The sequence below is a fragment of the Notolepis coatsorum genome, assembly GCF_963971535.1.
Source record: "Notolepis coatsorum genome assembly, chromosome: 8".
Taxonomy (NCBI): Eukaryota; Metazoa; Chordata; class Actinopteri; order Aulopiformes; family Paralepididae; genus Notolepis; species Notolepis coatsorum.
In genome coordinates this window covers 132,653,775-132,672,378 of record NC_140172.1, presented here as the reverse complement: position 1 = coordinate 132,672,378, position 18,604 = coordinate 132,653,775, and the positions used below count along the sequence as shown (strand labels likewise).

Here is an 18,604-nt window from a genome sequence, read left to right as displayed (position 1 = left end):
GACCTTGTAGAAGTGGAGCAATAGGCCATTTACTTAATGTATTGTATAAGAAGGTATGTCTTTTATGTCGGCGGATTTTCTGAAAATAGGGCTCCGGGCTTAAGAGGGAGGTTAAGAGGTTAATCAATATTTTTGTGGGTGGGGGGGGGGCAATATCTTTATTGCGCACCTTTCAAAATAATTTGTGGATGTATTAATAAAGTAAAGTAATAAAGTAAATATTACTCTACATGAAGTACGTTAGCGCCTTTAATCAGACCAAGACTATAGCCTCCAATCAATAAAGCTTGTTCAACTAGATCAGTATGTCCATTAAAATGACACATTGAGACGTACCTGTAGAGATAGTAGAAGAAAGACACCAGGTAGAAGCCCAGTTTACACCACGACTCCTTCTGGCAGTAGTTGAGGATGTCTGCGTTCATCACACTGACCGGGTCGTACATCACCTCGGAGCCGTCCTGCGGCCGGTGGAAAAACCTTCAGGAGAGCAGTGTTTAGATGAAGTGTTAGATTGATTGATTTGATTGATTGAAATCTTTATTTCAAACATGTAAATAAATACAAACAATATCAAATCAAAACAAATCATTGATCAAGAAATTAAATGAAAAAATTAAAAATAAACAAAAGCAAAACATAACTCAATTTACATGTTCGAAAAGGAGTAGGAAGAAGTATACACTTATTTAATCCTACCCCTTTTCCACTACTCAATGAATGTACTAATTTAAAACCTTACAAAACAAATATATATGCAAATAAAAAAAAATTATATGTAAAACATGAAATAAATAAAATAAAAATGTAAACACCTGTGAATGTCAAATCCCTTCCTCATCCCTGTACCTCGTGAAAATAGTTTCTATAAATTCTGTTTGAATTGTCTCATATTTGGACATTGCTTTAGCACCACATTCAGACTCCGATTCAGACATTTACATTGATGTGGAAACTGAAGATGTTGATTAATGTGCACTGTCCCGAAAAAAAAGAATAACTACCATTATAGGCCATGGATGTGTTTGTCTATATCGAATATACCATTGTAATTTAATTTAATTTAATTTCAAACCTTTCATTTCACCTGGTAAGACACAGCTTACCCTCATTTAAAGCGATGAGAAGCTTACAAAACAAGACACCGTTCATCAGCAATTTCATACATATAAGCACAATAAATAAGAATAAACAATAAAGAATCTGATCCTTTCAATTCTGATTTGGGCCACTTTCATAATGTGGTCCTGAATCAGATAGAGACCTCAGTCTGAACTGTCATGTCACTTTTACGTCGATCTAGGTTGACATTTTGTCAGCATTTATTTACGTCCATCTTCTTTATTGTTCGTTTGCGGATCAGTTCAGGAGCAGTGACCAGTTCACACTGGAATCTGATATCATGTGGGTCAGTTCAGGAGCATTGACCAGTTCACACTGGAATCTGATATCATGCGGGTCAGTTCAGGAGCAGTGACCAGGTTACTCAATTACATTTCAGAGAAAAACAACTTTGTACTCCTTACATATAAAATGCAGACCTACAAAGTACAAATCTCGCAGGTCCAACTATTTTAATTAGTATATTTGTTTCTCTGGCCGAACTAACGTTAACGTTATTAATCCTGCGGCCGCACTTTATTTAAAAACAGCCAATCAAATCCCCATCAATGGAAAATGAACCCGCCCATAGCTGATTGGTCCTTGTGCAAGACTAGAAAGCGGGGATCTTTGATTAAACACCTGCTATCAGAAGAATAGACAGTCAGAGTGACAAGCTACAGGAGATGGCCACAAACGATAGTACGAGTGATGAAGAGGACGAAACGGAACATTTCATTGCGCCGGAATTTAAAAAAACGGTACCCGTACTTTCACTTCAGTATAATTTCTGGGTACTTTCTACACCGCTGCCCCTCTGGGTCCCAACATACCTCCAGAGATGGTAGAAGAACAGCGGGATGTTCAGACCCAGTGTGACCCACTCTCCTGCACACATGAACATCAGGCAGAACAGGCCGTGGATGGAGTACTCTGGTACCACCAGCTGAGAGGAACACAGTATAAATACATGTAGCATCAGTACTCTGGTACCACCAGCTGAGAGGAACACAGTATAAATACATGTAGCATCAGTACTCTGGTACCACCAGCTGAGAGGAACACAGTATAAATACATGTAGCATCAGTACTCTGGTAGCACCAGCTGAGAGGAACACAGTATAAATACATGTAGCATCAGTACTCTGGTACCACCAGCTGAGAGGAACACAGTATAAATACATGTAGAATCAGTACTCTGGTGCCACCAGCTGAGAGGAACACAGTATAAATACATGTAGAATCAGTACTCTGGTACCACCAGCTGAGAGGAACACAGTATAAATACATGTAGCATCAGTACTCTGGTAGCACCAGCTGAGAGGAACACAGTATAAATACATGTAGCATCAGTACTCTGGTGCCACCAGCTGAGAGGAACACAGTATAAATACATGTAGCATCAGTACTCTGGTGCCACCAGCTGAGAGGAACACAGTATAAATACATGTAGCATCAGTACTCTGGTGCCACCAGCTGAGAGGAACACAGTATAAATACATGTAGCATCAGTACTCTGGTGCCACCAGCTGAGAGGAACACAGTATAAATACATGTAGCATCAGTACTCTGGTGCCACCAGCTGAGAGGAACACAGTATAAATACATGTAGCATCAGTACTCTGGTGCCACCAGCTGAGAGGAACACAGTATAAATACATGTAGCATCAGTACTTTAAAGTTCAAGTTTTCAAGTTTCTTTATTAGTTGTCATACAGAAGTACAGAATACTTTTATATAAAATGCTTCTTTCTGTTTTTCTCCAGAGATTGTGCTAGATAAAAATAGATAAGTATAAAAAGTATAGTAAGTATAAAATAGAAGTCAAGTACGTAGACAAAAAGTGTTCAATATATACATATATACAATGTACAATGCAGAGTAGAAAAGTAACTGAGTTACAATACAATATACTATACTATACAGTGCAAAGCAGAAGTGGGATGAGGTACAATTTAGGTACAATTTACAGTAAGGTGTAATGAGGTATGGGTTGTAGTGCAAATTCTTTGCCAATAAATATAAAGTGTGTTTAGGTGTTCTAAAGTGGGTAAAGTGGGTGCAGCAGTGAGTTGTTTGTTTAAAGTGAGTGTGTGCGTGTGGATGTGTGTGCTGTGAGTGCATTTGATGGTTGTTACGATTGTTCATTGTTCAAACCTTGTTCATTGAGCAAAAAAGAGGCGTTGTCGTGCCTTCTTGATAACACTGTCAATGTGTGTGGTCCATGTCAAGTCCTCGGATATGTGGACTCCGAGGTACTTAAAACTGTTCACTCTCTCGACCGGTGCCCCATCGATGCTGAGGGGGCTGTAGTCCCTGACCCCCGACCTCCTAAAGTCCACAATCATCTCCTTTGTTTTGCTGACGTTCAGGGAGAGGCAGTTCTCTTGACACCATCCTGTGTGCCACGCAGTCATGTGTGTACAGGGAGTAGAGGAGGGGACTCAGAACACAGCCCTGGGGGGCCCCTATGTTGAGAGTGATGGATGAGGAGGTGCAGTTGCCTGCTCTCACCACCTGGGGTCTGCCCGTCAGGAAGTCCAAGACCCACTGGCAGAGGTCATAGTTCAAGCCCAGGTCCCTGAGCTTGGCTATGAGTTTGGAGGGGACTATGGTATTGAATGCTGAGCTGTAGTCGATGAATAGCATTCTCACATAGTTCCCCTGCCCCTTGTCCAGGTGTGATGCTACTGTGTGCAGCACATGGGCTATGGCGTCCTCCGTGGACCTGTTGGGGCGGTATGCAAATTGCAGGGGGTCCAGGTTGATGGGGAAGGAGGAGCAGATGTAGCCCTTCACTAGCTTCTCAAAGCACTTTATGGCTATGGAGGTGAGAGCTACAGGGCGGTAGTCGTTGAGGCAAGCAGGCTTGGATTTTTTGGGTACAGGGATAATGGTCGACTTCTTCAGGTGGGGATGACAGCCTGTTCTAAGGACAGGTTAAATATGTCAGTGAATACCGGGGCCAGTTGGTCGGCACAGACTTTTAGGATGCGGCCAGGGGTTGCCGTCCAGTCCTATATTAAGACCTATATTAACTTGTTGAAAAGGATCTTAAAAACCTATATTAACTTGTTTAGAGGACCTCAAATACCTTTTTTTAACATGTTTAGGAGACTTTAACCTATTAATCCCGAGTGGTCTGGGACCGGTACAAGATTGATATCATGCCATAAATCCATCTCTACAGAATGTATGAATTAATGTTTTTTTTTTTCAAATGTAGCCAAGAGTAAAGATCCTAACCCAGTCAAAACAGCAGTCAAAGTGTAGATTTACATATATACATTTATAAGAAAGTAACTTACAGTAGATTTCATTCACGTTTTTTGCTGCACTGCCTGGTGATACTAAATCCAGATTGAACTCTGCCATTGGAAAGGGGAGATCTGGCCCGATCCATAGATGTGCGACTTGGCCATAATAAGGTCATTTATAGGCCTGATATTCTATATTCTATAATCATATTTCAAATAGCATGTGTCCGGATGGCAGAATTCAGTACTGTATCTACTAAATGTCCTGTTTATCATCTGCCCTTTATTCATTTGCTTAGATTTTTTGTACACGTGATCTCAAGAAGGTGCTGAATGAGCTACATTTTTCATGTCTGGTCATTTTTAGCATGGTGTTATTCACCATCAAAGATGAAAAAAGAAAAGTTCATCACAATTTACTCAAGCCTAGTAGCAGACACAATATTTCTGAGATCCATAGATGTCCCTAGATACCAAGAACATGCAAATGGACCTTGTAGAAGTGGAGCAATCTTCCATTTACTTAGGTATGTATTTTTAGGCGGATTTTCTGAAAATATGGCTAGGGCTTAAGAGGTTAAAGACCTTTATTAACTTGTTGAAAAGGATCTTAAAGACCTTTATTAACTTGTTGAAAAGGACTAAAATATGTAGCCTTTAAACATAGCACTTGCAGAGAATCCAAGTGCTCTGAATGGGCCGCACTTGGATTCTCTGAATGGCTAAACATTTGATTCTACAGTCGACCAATGCTTGTCAAGCTACAGCGGATAGCAAGGGGCAGCAAGATGTGATTGGAGGGGCTATGTGTTGCACAAGAACCTGTCAAGTGTCCTCCTCTCACTTTGTGCCAAATTGCATGTCTCTAGCAGGTAGCAGGGAGAGGTGGAGACTAGGGATGTCCGATATTATCGGCCTACCGATATTATTGGCCGATATTGGCATAAAAATGTGATATCGGAAAATATTGGTATGTTTTTTTTATTATTTAAATTTTATTTATTTTTTACATTTATTTAACCTTTATTTACCCAGGCAAGCAAGTAAGAACAAATTATTATTTTATTTATTGTCAAAGTATGCATAATGTTGTGTTAATTACACAACAAGAGATATGTAATGTTAATTACCTGAAATTATTCCGTTTTTTTGGGGGGGGGGGGGGGGGAACCCTGCATATATTGGTATCTGTTGATATCGGTTGGTATCGGAAATTAAGAGTTGGACAATATCGGTACAGTATATCGGTATCGGTAAAAAAGCCAATATCGAGCATCCCTAGTGGAGACCCTAACGAGACGATGTTATTCTCCCAGGTGGAGACCCTAACGAGACGATGTTATTCTCCCAGGTGGAGACCCTAACGAGACGATGTTGTTATTCTCCCAGGTGGAGACCCTAACGAGACGATGTTATTCTCCAGGGTGGAGACCCTAACGAGACGATGTTATTCTCCCAGGTGGAGACCCTAACGAGACGATGTTATTCTCCCAGGTGGAGACCCTAACGAGACGATGACGATGTTATTCTCCCAGGTGGAGACCCTAACGAGACGATGTTATTCTCCCAGGTGGAGACCCTAACGAGACGATGTTATTCTCCCAGGTGGAGACCCTAACGAGACGATGTTATTCTCCCAGGTGGAGACCCTAACGAGATGATGTTATTCTCCCAGGTGGAGACCCTAACGAGATGATGTTATTCTCCCAGGTGGAGACCCTAACGAGATGATGTTATTCTCCCAGGTGGAGACCCTAATGAGACGATGTTATTCTCCCAGGTGGAGACCCTAACGATATGATGTTATTCTCCCAGGTGGAGACCCTAACGAGACGATGTTATTCTCCCAGGTGGAGACCCTAACGAGACGATGTTATTCTCCCAGGTGGAGACCCTAACGAGATGATGTTATTCTCCCAGGTGGAGACCCTAACGAGACGATGTTATTCTCCCAGGTGGAGACCCTAACGAGACGATGTTATTCTCCCAGGTGGAGACCCTAACGAGACGATGTTATTCTCCCAGGTGGAGACCCTAATGAGACGATGTTATTCTCCCAGGTGGAGACCCTAACGAGACGATGGTATTCTCCCAGATGGAGACCCTAACGAGACGATGTTATTCTCCCAGGTGGAGACCCTAACGAGACGATGTTATTCTCCCAGTGTAATTACATGCCTTCACACTGCGGTCTGCTCCACATCACACCCACCTGAGAGACGCAGACGGAGCGGATCTACAAGCACTTCCACCCACGCAGACGCAGCACTTAGACTACTGGACCACCGCACTACATGGACATGTGTGCTGTACATTGTGAGTTGTACTTTGTGTCCTCAGCTCTGTGTGGCAGTGAGAGGAGACAGAGAGAGAGAGAGACAGACAGAGAGACAGAGGGACAGAGATAGAGAGAGAGACAGAGAGACAGACGGAGAGACAGAGGGACAGACAGAGAGACAGAGAGAGACAGAGAGACAGAAAGGGACAGAGAGACAGAGCCAGAGACAAGAGAGACAGAAAGAGAGATAGAGAGAGCCAGAGACAGAGAGAGAGAGAGCCAGAGACAAAGACACAGAGATAGAGACAGAGAGACAGAGCCAGAGAGAGAGAGAGAGCCAGAGACAGAGACACAGAGATAGAGAGAGACAGAGACACAGAGATACAGAGAGAGAGAGACAGAGAGACAGAGAGACAGAGAGACAGAGAGAGAGGGACAGAGAGAGAGACAGAGCAAGAGACAGAGAGCCAGAGACAGAGACAGAGAGAGAGACACAGAGCCAGAGACAGAGAGAGACAGAGACAGAAACAAAGCAGCCGCGTTGTTCAGGAATGGTGCCATGACTCACCTTCCGCAGCAGGCTGCAGATTCTTTCAATGTTCAGAATTCTTTCCCTCTGTGAATGAAGAGATAAGATCAGATAAGATATATATAAGATAAGATAAGCTATATATAAGATAAGATATATAATATAAGTAGTGCTGTCAATAGATAATTTTTTTTTTACTAATTAATCTCACAATTTTCTGTAATTAATCTAGATGAATCTAGATAAAAAATAGCATTTTTCTACTTAAGACCAAAGTTTGTAACAGATATTTACTTGAGTAAAATCATGGAATTAATGTAAAATCAACACAAAGAAAGTATATTTAGATTCAAAGACTATTTTAATAGCTTTCTTTGAATACAGTTTCTCTCGCAAAAAAAAGAACAAGCAAATATACTGCTGAAAGTTCAGAACATTGAAGATTTTTCACTCCATAGATTAATTTAGATTAATTAATTTTAATGCTTTAAATCATTTAAATGTATCTCCAAAGTTAAAGCATTCATTTTGACAGCCCTAAATATAAGATAAGATAGGATAAGATAAGATAGGATAGGATATATATAAGATAAGATAAGATAATATATATATATAAGATAGTGAACAGTAGAGGACAGTAGAGAACAGTAGAGAACAGAGACAAGGCATTAGTGGGGTAGCTGGCCCTGCAGGTCACATCAGACAGTGCCTTACCGCCCGGATGGGGTTGCTCTGATCGATGGGGTTCTTGAAGTCTGTGCTGAGCTCATCAAATGCAATGATCTAAAAAAAGAGAGGTACAGTGTGTGAACATTCTGCCATCTGCGCTTCACTTTGAATAGCAGTGTCTCAATTTCAAAATACTGTAGAATTGTTTTTACAATATCTTATTTTCATTATCACGGTTAGGAAGGTTGAGGAAGATTACTTTAGTCAGCCATTAGATATTTATGATGTAAACTGTAACACAATAATATAATCCATTGGATTACACCAATTGAGAAACATGATTTGATTAGCGTTAGGTTACCTTGCCTCCAAAATTCATACATTATGAAGCAATGCAGAAAATATATTCCAATTTAATGTAAATCTATTAAATTATAATCTATTGTCCATAATTTAATAATAAAGAAAATGCCTTATTCCCTTTGAGTGTAATTATTATTATTATTAACTTTATTCTTAACATTCAGTTTAAACCCTCCCTCTATTATCCCTCTAAGATAAGATAATATATTCCTTAATAATAGAGCGGTTTTGAAGGTGGGTAGGGATTCACATTATTTTACGGCTGTGGGTAGGGCGTTCCACATTGTTGTGGCATAATTGCGAATCGTGTTTAGTCCCTTGTTTGAGCCGGATCTGGGTTGAACATGATTTGTGGAACTCCCTCTGGTGTTGTGGTCGTGGTATTCACTGACCTTTGGGAAGTATTTCGACATGTACATGGGTACCTTAGTGGTGTAGTGTACAGTATCTTGTAGACCAGGCCCATTGCAAGTTGCTGTACTCTGTCGTCTACTCTAAGACATCCTTGGTTGTCAAAATGGGCAGTGGTGAAGTGGGTTTTAGGAGTAAGGTCAAGCAGTAGTCTGACCAGTTTGTTTTGTGATGTTTGTAATCTTGTTTTTAGTGCCTTTGAGGTGCTTTGGTACCATGAGGTGCAAGCATAGTCGTAGTACCCTTGAATGAGTGCTCCTGTTAGAGTCTTCAGGGTATTCTTGTTTACCAGAGAGGAGATCCGGTACAAGAATCTCGTTCGTTGGTTGACTTTTTTTATTATTACATTGGTTGCCATTTTGTCACAGGAAAGATTTGCCTCTAGGATGGAACCCAGGTATGTAATTTCATCTTTCCTTGTGACAATATTGTCACCCACTGTAACAGAGAAGCCGTTGGCCTTGCTGAGTTTGCTATTTGATCCAAAGAGAATGGACTCTGTTTTACCCAGGTGTAATGATAGTTTGTTATCAGCGAGCCAGGTGCAGATTCAGAGCTGAGGGCTTTTCCAACCTGCAACTGGTCCCTGTCAGAGATCAGCAGGGCTGAGCCGTCCGCGAACAGGAACAAGTTGCAGTCACAAGCTAATGTCATTCATTTGCATAAATTAGGAACAGTAATGGTCCTAGTATGCTTCCTTGTGGAACACCACAGCTCACTGGGAGGGAGGGAGATAGTGTACCGTTTACCTCCACCATCTGTTCTCTCCCCTCCAGGTAGGATTGCATCCAGCTCACTGATGAACTATCAAAACCAATTGCTTTTAGCTTGTCAATCAGAATGGAGTGATTGACAGTGTCGAAGGCCTTTTGTAGGTCCAGCATGACCATGCCACAGTATTTGCGTCTTTCTTCCTGTGTGATACCCACACAGTTTAAAACCTGACAGTCTTTCTTCCTGTTTGATACCCACACAGTTTAAAACCTGACAGTCTTTCTTCCTGTTTGATACCAACACAGTTTAAAACCTGACAGTTTTTCTTCCTGTTTGATACCAACACAGTTTAAAACATGACAGTCTTTCTTCCTGTTTGATACCCACAGTTTAAAACATGACAGTCTTTCTTCCTGTTTGATACCAACACAGTTTAAAACCTGACAGTCTTTCTTCCTGTTTGATACCAACACAGTTTAAAACATGACAGTCTTTCTTCCTGTTTGATACCCACAGTTTAAAACATGACAGTCTTTCTTCCTGTTTGATACCCACACAGTTTAAAACCTGACAGTCTTCCATCCTGTTTGATACCCACACAGTTTAAAACATGACAGTCTTTCTTCCTGTTTGATACCCACCCAGTTTAAAACATGACAGTCTTTCTTCCTGTTTGATACCCACACAGTTTAAAACCCGACAGTCTTTCTTCCTGTTTGATACCCACACAGTTTAAAACCTGACAGTCTTTCTTACATTTACATTTACATTTAGTCATTTAGCTGACGCTTTTATCCAAAGCGACTTACAAGTTCTGTGCGACAAGACAGCAAGAAGGGTATAACTCTATCAGCTGAGTAACAATGTTCATCAAAGTGTTGCGTGTTACAGTGTAGGTTAGTTTATTAGGACAAGTGCATGACATTAAGGTTAGTCGGGGTTAGATTCTTTTTTTTTTTTTTTTTTTTTTTTTTTTTTTTTTTTTATCATTTCAGATAATGGTTGAAGAAGTGAGTCTTTAGTCGACGGCGAAAGATTGGACGGGATTCGGCTGTCCTAACTGGGATGGGTAGTTCATTCCACCATTGTGGGGCAAGGACTGAGAATAGGCGGCTTCTCTTTGATGACCCTCCGGGAGCTTGGATAGGAGTAGATCTGAGGCGGCCAGAAGACGCAGAGCGTAGGGGTCTTGAGGGTGTGTAGTTAGAGACCATTGACCGGAGGTAGGCGGGAGCGGTTCCCTTTGCCGCACGGTATGCTAGGTCGAGGGCCTTGAAGCGGATACGTGCAGCAATGGGGAGCCAGTGCAGGTCCCTAAGAAGTGGGGTGACATGGGCTGACTTCGGTAGGTTTGAGATCAGGCGGGCCGCTGCATTTTGAATGAGTTGAAGAGGCTTGGTGGCAGTGGCCGGGAGGCCAGCTAGCAGTGCGTTGCAGTAGTCGAGGCGGGAGATGACTGTTGATTGGACGAGGAGTTGGGTGGCTTCTTTTGTCAGGAAGGGGCGTATCCTTCTGACGTTGCTCAGGAGGAATCTGCAGGTTCTGGTTGTCGCTGCGATGTGAGCAGAGAAGTTCAACTGGTCGTCGAGGACAACACCAAGGTTCTTGGCGGTCGGCGACGCGGTCACAGCTGCATTCTCGACTGTGATGGAGAGGTCGGTCAGGGGGGAGGATTTGGCCGGCAGGTGGAGCAATTCTGTTTTGCTTAGGTTCAGTTTGAGGTGGTTGGTCGTCATCCAGGCGGAGATGTCGGACAGACAGGCCGAGATCCGCTCAGAGACGTGGATATCTGAGGGAGGGAAGGAGAGGAAGAGTTGAGTATCATCGGCATAACAATGATATGAGAAGCCATGAGATGTGATAATGTTACCCAGTGATTTAGTGTAGAGGGAGAAGAGAAGGGGTCCTAGGACCGAGCCCTGGGGGACACCCGTCCGGAGGGGGCGGGTGGCCGACAGAGTCCCTCTCCATGACACTTGGTAGGAGCGGTCATTGAGGTATGATGTCAGCCATGTCAGCGCAGATCCAGCCACTCCCATTCCTGCGAGGGCCGCGAGGAGGATCTGATGGTTGACTGTGTCGAAGGCTGCAGATAGATCTAGGAGAATCAGGACAGAGGAGAGGCCTTTCGCTTTTGCTAAGTGAAGTGCCTCTGTGACCGCAATGAGGGCCGTTTCTGTGGAGTGGCCAGTCCGGAAGCCAGACTGATTGGGGTCTAGGAGGTCATTCTGTAAGAGATAAGCAGTAAGTTGGTTGGATACAGCACGTTCAAGTGTTTTAGAAAGGAAGGAGAGAAGAGAGACAGGGCGATAGTTGGCTATGACGGTGGGGTTCAGGGTTGGTTTTTTTATGAGGGGCGTGACTCTGGCTTGTTTTAGGGAGGTGGGGACCACCCCCGAGTTGAGTGAGGAGTTGATGGTTGCAGTTAGGAATGGGAGGATGTCCGGTGCTATGGTCTGGAGGAGTGGGGAGGGTAGCTGGTCCAGCTGGCATGTAGTCGGACGGTTCGACGTTACCAGTGTCAGGGTCTCGGCTTCTGTAATGGGAGAGAAAGATGACAGAGTGAAGGATGAGGTTCTCGATTCAGCGTTTGGAATGGGTGGGGGTTGGGAGAAGGAGCTGCGGATGTTCTCCACTTTTTCCTCAAAGAAGATCGCAAAGTCTTCGGCAGAAAAAGATGAGGGAGGAGGAGGTGGGGGGGGAGTGAGGAGGGAGGACATGGTAGCATGCAGTTTGCGAAGATTCTTGGCAGAGGCCTCGATCCTATGGTGAAAGAAAGAAGCTTTGGCATTAGTAATGGTTTTGGAGAATGTTAACAAGAGGTTGTGATATGTGTCGATGTCAGCAGTGAGGCGTGACTTTCTATACTTCCTCTCAGCCGCTCTCAGGACCTGTCTTTGTTCTCTCACTGCATCCGTCAGTGTTTGATACCCACACAGTTTAAAACCTGACAGTCTTTCTTCCTGTTTGATACTCACAGTTTAAAACCTGACAGTCTTTCTTCCTGTTTGATACCCACAGTTTAAAACCTGAAAGTCTTTCTTCCTGTTTGATACCCACACAGTTTACAACCTGACAGTCTTTCTTCCTGTTTGATACCAACACAGTTTAAAACCTGACAGTCTTTCTTCCTGTTTGATACCCACAGTTTAAAACCTGACAGTCTTTCTTCCTGTTTGATACTCACAGTTTAAAACCTGACAGTATTTCTTCCTGTTTGATACCCACACAGTTTAAAACATGACAGTCTTTCTTCCTGTTTGATACCCACAGTTTAAAACCTGACAGTCTTTCTTCCTGTTTGATACCCACACAGTTTAAAACCTGACAGTCTTTCTTCCTGTTTGATACCCACACAGTTTAAAACATGACAGTCTTCCATCCTGTTTGATACCCACAGTTTAAAACCTGACAGTCTTTCTTCTTGAAATCAAACTCCTGTATTCCTATTAATTAGTAGATTGCTTCCTTAGATCCTTCATGATGAGCCTGTTGGTAGTTGTTTAGATCCTTCTGGAGGACATGTTTATGATGCAGCCTGTTGGACGTTGTTTGATCATCTGAACCTTGACCCCTTCATCCCTACATGCATCATTAGCTCCATTTTCTAAATACTGTAAAGGCTCAAAAACCAGCGAGACATATGAAGCACATATACAGTACAAATCAGTCAAATATACATTATATAATGCAGAGGGGTGTGAAGGAGAATGACCTAAATACCCTCCAGGAGCTTGAGAAGTGACTTCTCCAGTCAGTACATTACAGGAAACATGTTCAGCCATGTGGAATATTAGATTAGATTAAAATGTATTGTCATCATGCAGCACAAGTACAGTACAACAAAAGGTAGTTTGTCATACAACCAGAGTGCAAATGTAACAGTAAGGTACAATAGTAATATACAATGTACAGGTGATTAAACTGGGTATAAAATATATAAATTAGTACTACTGAGTAATAGTGCCAATCAGATGTGTCGGCATCGAGTAATCTTCTCTGGCCCCCTGCCTGTAAACGGGCATGATGATGATGAGTTCATGAGTAGGATGGCTTCTTTAGGGCTTAGGGTTTGTGGATAATTGGTCCTCTTTCCGGGATCGCCCTGGCTTGCTGAGAAAGGACGGCGTGCATCCTAACATGCAAGGTGCCTCTCTCTTAACTAGAAATATAGACAAGATCATAGCTTTGGGCTGACAGCCACCCCACAAGCATGCCAGGGTACAGGTTCGTAGCGAGCCTGCCAGTCATGCTAAACCGATGGAGCCTGCCAATCCCTCTCCTTTTCCTAACCATGCTGGGTCCCTCCCCCATCAGGCTCCCCACTCAGGGACTAACGTGAGCTAGCTAACGAGGGAACGGAGGTATTATGCACTCGAGTCGACTATTGCTGGAGCATTTGTTGATATCAGCAGCTATCAGTAGCTAACCAGCTAGATACCGTTAGACAATGCCTCGTCATGTATTAAACTAAAAGTGAATAGTTGACTGGGTCATTGTTTAAACAGTAACGGTAGCTCATGGCGGTCCGCTCTAGACTAGAGCAGACTGCCTCTGTGTTGATACGAGCAGAAGCCAAGAGTATCCCGCTGCATGGCTGGGCGGATATGACTCGTTGCCACGTCTTTTTTCAAAATAAGAGAATCATACGAACCGAATGTTGCTAACTGCCGGAGCCATCGATATTATGACTGGAGCTGCGCTTTGGGCGGAAATGAGACCCGCACAGATTTTCAAAATAAGAGTATCGTTATGAACTTGATTGATTGATTACACGCCACACGGCGGGCAGACCTCTCAGTGGTACGCGCCAAACGTAAAAACTGAGCGCCAATGGCGGGTGGCGGCCTTTAATTTCGCCCCCTGTCCCCACTCCTCTCTTTCTATCTCTATCCCGCACCCGGTATATCCAATCAAAACTAGAATATCTCGTTACGCTCCGCTTTACCAAGCTTGTCCTTGTGCGATAAACCATGCCAACTTAATTGCGATTAAGCCTACCTGCGTGGCTGAAAATTGCTCTGTTAAATATACAGAGTGCTTGAAGGTTGGCCTTATTAACATTTGCTCTCTGCCAACCAAAGCTCTTTTGGTAAATGAGCTGATAACAGACCATAGTCTCGACTTATTGGGCCTCACTGAGACATGGCTTAAACTTAATGACTTCCTGCCCTTAAACGAGGCTTCACCCCCTAATTTTAGTAGCTCTTTACCGACATCATTGACTCTGTCTGTCTCATTCAAATCGTTCACCAACCCACTCACTGTGATGGGAACACCCTTGACTTAGTCCTAGCCCGCGGTCTCACTGTGTCAGATTTGACCATCTCTCCTTATGTTCCTGCTCTTTCAGACCACTACCTCATCAAATTTCAAATTGATTTGACGGTTTCTCAACCAGATAGTGTAGAATGAGCCGTCGTATTAACACATCCACTGTCCCAACTCTTGTTAAATGCCTACCAGACACCCTCTCTCCCTCCCAGTCAGCTTGTGACTGCAACTTGTTCCTGTTTGCGGACGACTCAGCCCTGCTGGTCTCTGACAAGAACAAGTTACAGGTTGAAAAAACCCTCAGCTCGGAACTAGGCAGAATCTGCATATGGCTCGCTGATAACAAACTATCATTACACATGGGCAAAACAGAGTCCATTCTCTTCGGTTCAAATAACAAACTCAGCAAGACCGACGGCTTCTCAGTTACAGTGGGTGACAATATTGTCACAAGGAAAGATGAAATTACCTACCTGGGTTCCATCCTAGAGGCTAATCTCTCCTGTGACAAAATGGCATCCAATGTAATAAAAAAAGTCAACCAACGAACTCGATTCTTGTACCGGATCTCCTCTCTGGTAAACAAGAATACCCTGAAGACTCTGGCAGGAGCACTCATTCAGGGGTACTACGACTATGCTTGCACCTCATGGTACCAAAGCACCTCAAAGGCGCTAAAAACAAAATTACAAACATCTCAAAACAAACTGGTCAGACTACTGCTTGACCTTACTCCTAGAACCCACCTCACCCCTGCCCACTTTGACAACCTAGGATGGCTTAGAGTAGACGACAGAGTACAGCAACTTGCAATGGGCCTGGTCTACAAGATACACTACACGACCAAGGTACCCATGTACATGTCAAAATACTTCCCAAAGGTCAGTGAATACCACGATCACAACACCAGAGGGAGCTCCACAAATCATGTTAAACCCAGATTCGGCTCAAATAAGGGACTAAACACGTTTCGCAATTATGCCACATCAATGTGGAACGCCCTACCCAAAGCTGTAAAGGAATGTGGATCACTACCCACTTTCAAAACCTCTCTCAAGGGACACCTACGGGAGACTGCAATTCAACACTGGCCCCTGTAAATATCCTAACCCAACCCCCTCCAATGTACAGTCATTTACCTAGTATGGTTTTGTCAATAGTCCAATGTACAATTTTGTTTGTTTGTACAGTGTCTCCCCCCCCCCCCTCAATGTACAGTTTTGCTTGTATATACAGTGTGCCCCCCCCCCCCCCAACCACCTCCAATGTAGATTACCCAGTATGGTTGTCAATATCCCAGTGTACCCAACCCCCCCCACCCAACCTCCTCCAATGTACAGTTTCTACGTCAAATGTATATACTCCCTTTTCCTGACTCCTTCTGTATCACAAACAGTACTGTATTTGCAAATCTGGTATGTCATAAATGTATAGATGTAGCAGTACTGACTATCTGTATGTCATGTATGTCATATATGTCCTGATGAATTGAAAATGGGGGACCCTGATGTAAACAAGACGAAAGTCTTTCTCTGGTCTGCATCCCCTTAACAATTGTGTGTATTGAGCTGTACTGTATTGTACCCATTCTGCAATCTGTTAATAAAGTTTTCAATCAATCAATCAATCAATCCCTCTCTTACTCTGGCCCCCTTGATCTCTTCACAGATAAACTTAACACCGCCCTTCGTAGCACGCTCGACATTGTTGCTCCCTTTAAGCCTAAAATTAAACGTGCTCCGCAAAAACAAAGTCACTGGTTTACGCAGGAAAATCGCTCCTTTAAAAAGGCATGTCGCAAACTTGAACATAAATGGCGTTCGACCAAACTCGAAGTGTTCCGCCTTGCCTGGAATGATAGTTGACATAATTACAAAAAGGCACTCTCACTTGCCAAAACCTCATATTTTTCCAGACTCATCAACGAAAACAAAAACAACTCAAAGTTTCTGTTTGATACAGTTGCAAAACATACTCAGAAACAACCAACTGCGCTAAACTATGCTTTCTCGGGGGCGGCTACGTGGCGTAGTGGGCAAGGCGCTTGCCACGAAATATGGAGACGCTGGGCTTGCCTGTTCGAGCCCAGCGCTCCACATTTGCTTTCAGTTTAGCTGGTCGTCCGTACTAATACACATTGGCCGTATTAGGGGGTGGGAAACTGATGGGTGGGGATCGGGCGTTGTGGACAGCGACTCCTACAGGTCGGTTGGTGCGCCTGCGCAGTAGAATCAGGAAGTGTCGGGGGCAGCGTGAGCCTCCCACGCGTTACTCCTCGCCACTGAGAGATCGAGCTGCGCAGGTGAAAAGATGCGACTGCTGTTACCTCAAGTACCGGAGGGGACTTGTGCTATGTATGACTTAGTCCACATTGCAACTGGCTTGTGGGAGGCAAGAAACAGCGTTCGTGACAGGGGAGGGTTGAATTGGATGATACGAAATTGGGATGGGAGAAAAATATAGAAAATGGGAGAAAAAGTGGATACAAAAAGAAAACTATGCTTTCTCGGCTAATGAATTCATTAAATTCTTTACCAAGAAAATGTATCTCATAAGAGATGAAATTGTTGGCTTACTCAACAATCAGTCCCTCCCAACCTCTGATGGGCTTTCCCCCTGACTTTGAATCCAGCCATATGCTATGCTGCCTTGAAAATGTCTGACTTACTTACTCTCTAAATTGGTTGGTGCGGCTAAACCCTCAACCTGTTTGTTTGACCCTCTTCCAGCAACTCATCAAAAAACTCTGGCCCTGCCCTACTCAATATCATCAACACCTCTTTGTCTACTGGCATGGTGCCCTTGGCCTTTAAATCAGCTGTCATTCAAAACTACTTAAAAAACTACTTAAAAAACCGAACTACTTAAAAAACCGAACCTCGACCCTCTAATCTTGAAAAACTACAGACCTATCTCTAATCTTCTGTTCCTATCCAAAATGAATCTTTTCAATCTGTACTACTATCACCGACATCTAAGAAGGGAGATCCCCCCTTGAACGGCCCTTCTAAGGTTTCTCCCCTCCACACTGCCTGTGGTGCTTTTTTCCTATTGCTAGGTTTTTAGTGAGTTTTTCCTTACCTTCGCGTGGGGTATGTCTGGGAGTGTTGCATTCATTTATTCATTTCACATTTTATTTTGGACTTCATGGTGTTTTTGTTTTGTTCTTAATTTATTTTGTTGTTTTCTTCTTGACTTGTTTAAAGAAGACGTGTCTGGCCCATGGGGACATTAACGTGTGTTGTCGGGCCTTACAAATACAATTTATTTGATTTGATTTATGTACAGAGTTGTAATATTAATATGTACAGTGATACAGGTATAAATACACTATGGTAGTAAGTCATAGAGTAGGTAAGGGATATGTACAATAATATAATATATACAGTTAGTATGTATCTATCAATAGGTTAAACATAAATAAAAAATTAAATAAAGACATTCGTTTGATGACAGGTCTTATTCCCCTCCATACTAATCTCCATGGCTCTCTCTCCTCTCTTTCACCCTACGTTCTGTTGTAAACAGATGCAGTTTCCATGGTGATGTGGTGAGCCCCTCTGTGGGCACCACGGTTACTATAGCAATGTATAACCCGTTCTGATTGGTCGAGAGCCACATAGAAATGGGGAGCTCTAGCCATGGATGGAGGCAGATTGGGGGAAGGGGTTTAACAGAAGAGACCCCGTTCTCTTTCAGAAGGATACACTCTGTCTGGCTCTCAGTGTCTCTCTGTGTCTCTCTGTGTCTCTCAGTGTCTCAGTCTCTCTGTGTCTCAGTGTCTCTGTCTCTCAGTCTCTCAGTGTTTCAGTGTCTCTCAGTCTCTCAGTGTCTTAGTGTCTTAGTGTCTCAGTGTCTCTGTCTCTCTGTCTCTCTGTCTCTCAGTGTCTCTGTGTCTCAGTCTCTCAGTGTCTCAGTCTCTCAGTGTCTCTCTGTGTCTCAGTGTCTCTGTCTCTCAGTCTCTCAGTGTTTCAGTGTCTCTCAGTCTCTCAGTGTCTCAGTGTCTCT

General features: G+C 43.2%; 1 protein-coding gene and 1 pseudogene across 2 annotated transcripts in view; one reads left to right on the top strand and one right to left on the bottom strand.

Annotated features, from left to right (window-relative positions):
* The window catches only part of LOC311233335 (sodium/calcium exchanger 1-like), a 194,989-nt pseudogene that overhangs the window by 94,975 nt on the left and 81,410 nt on the right, over window positions 1–18,604 (top strand). The gene's annotated exons all lie outside the window — the stretch shown is intronic.
* The window catches only part of cnih2 (cornichon family AMPA receptor auxiliary protein 2), a gene marked incomplete at its 3' end in the record, with an annotated part of 46,762 nt that overhangs the window by 3,437 nt on the left and 24,721 nt on the right, over window positions 1–18,604 (bottom strand). Inside the window, exons 2-5 of the mRNA XM_084319896.1 lie at window positions 7,880–7,948; window positions 7,205–7,252; window positions 1,935–2,047; window positions 337–480 (exon numbers count right to left, since the gene is read on the bottom strand). Coding sequence (XP_084176022.1) covers window positions 337–480; window positions 1,935–2,047; window positions 7,205–7,252; window positions 7,880–7,948 — 374 coding nt within the window. The remainder of the gene's footprint in view (window positions 1–336; window positions 481–1,934; window positions 2,048–7,204; window positions 7,253–7,879; window positions 7,949–18,604) is intronic.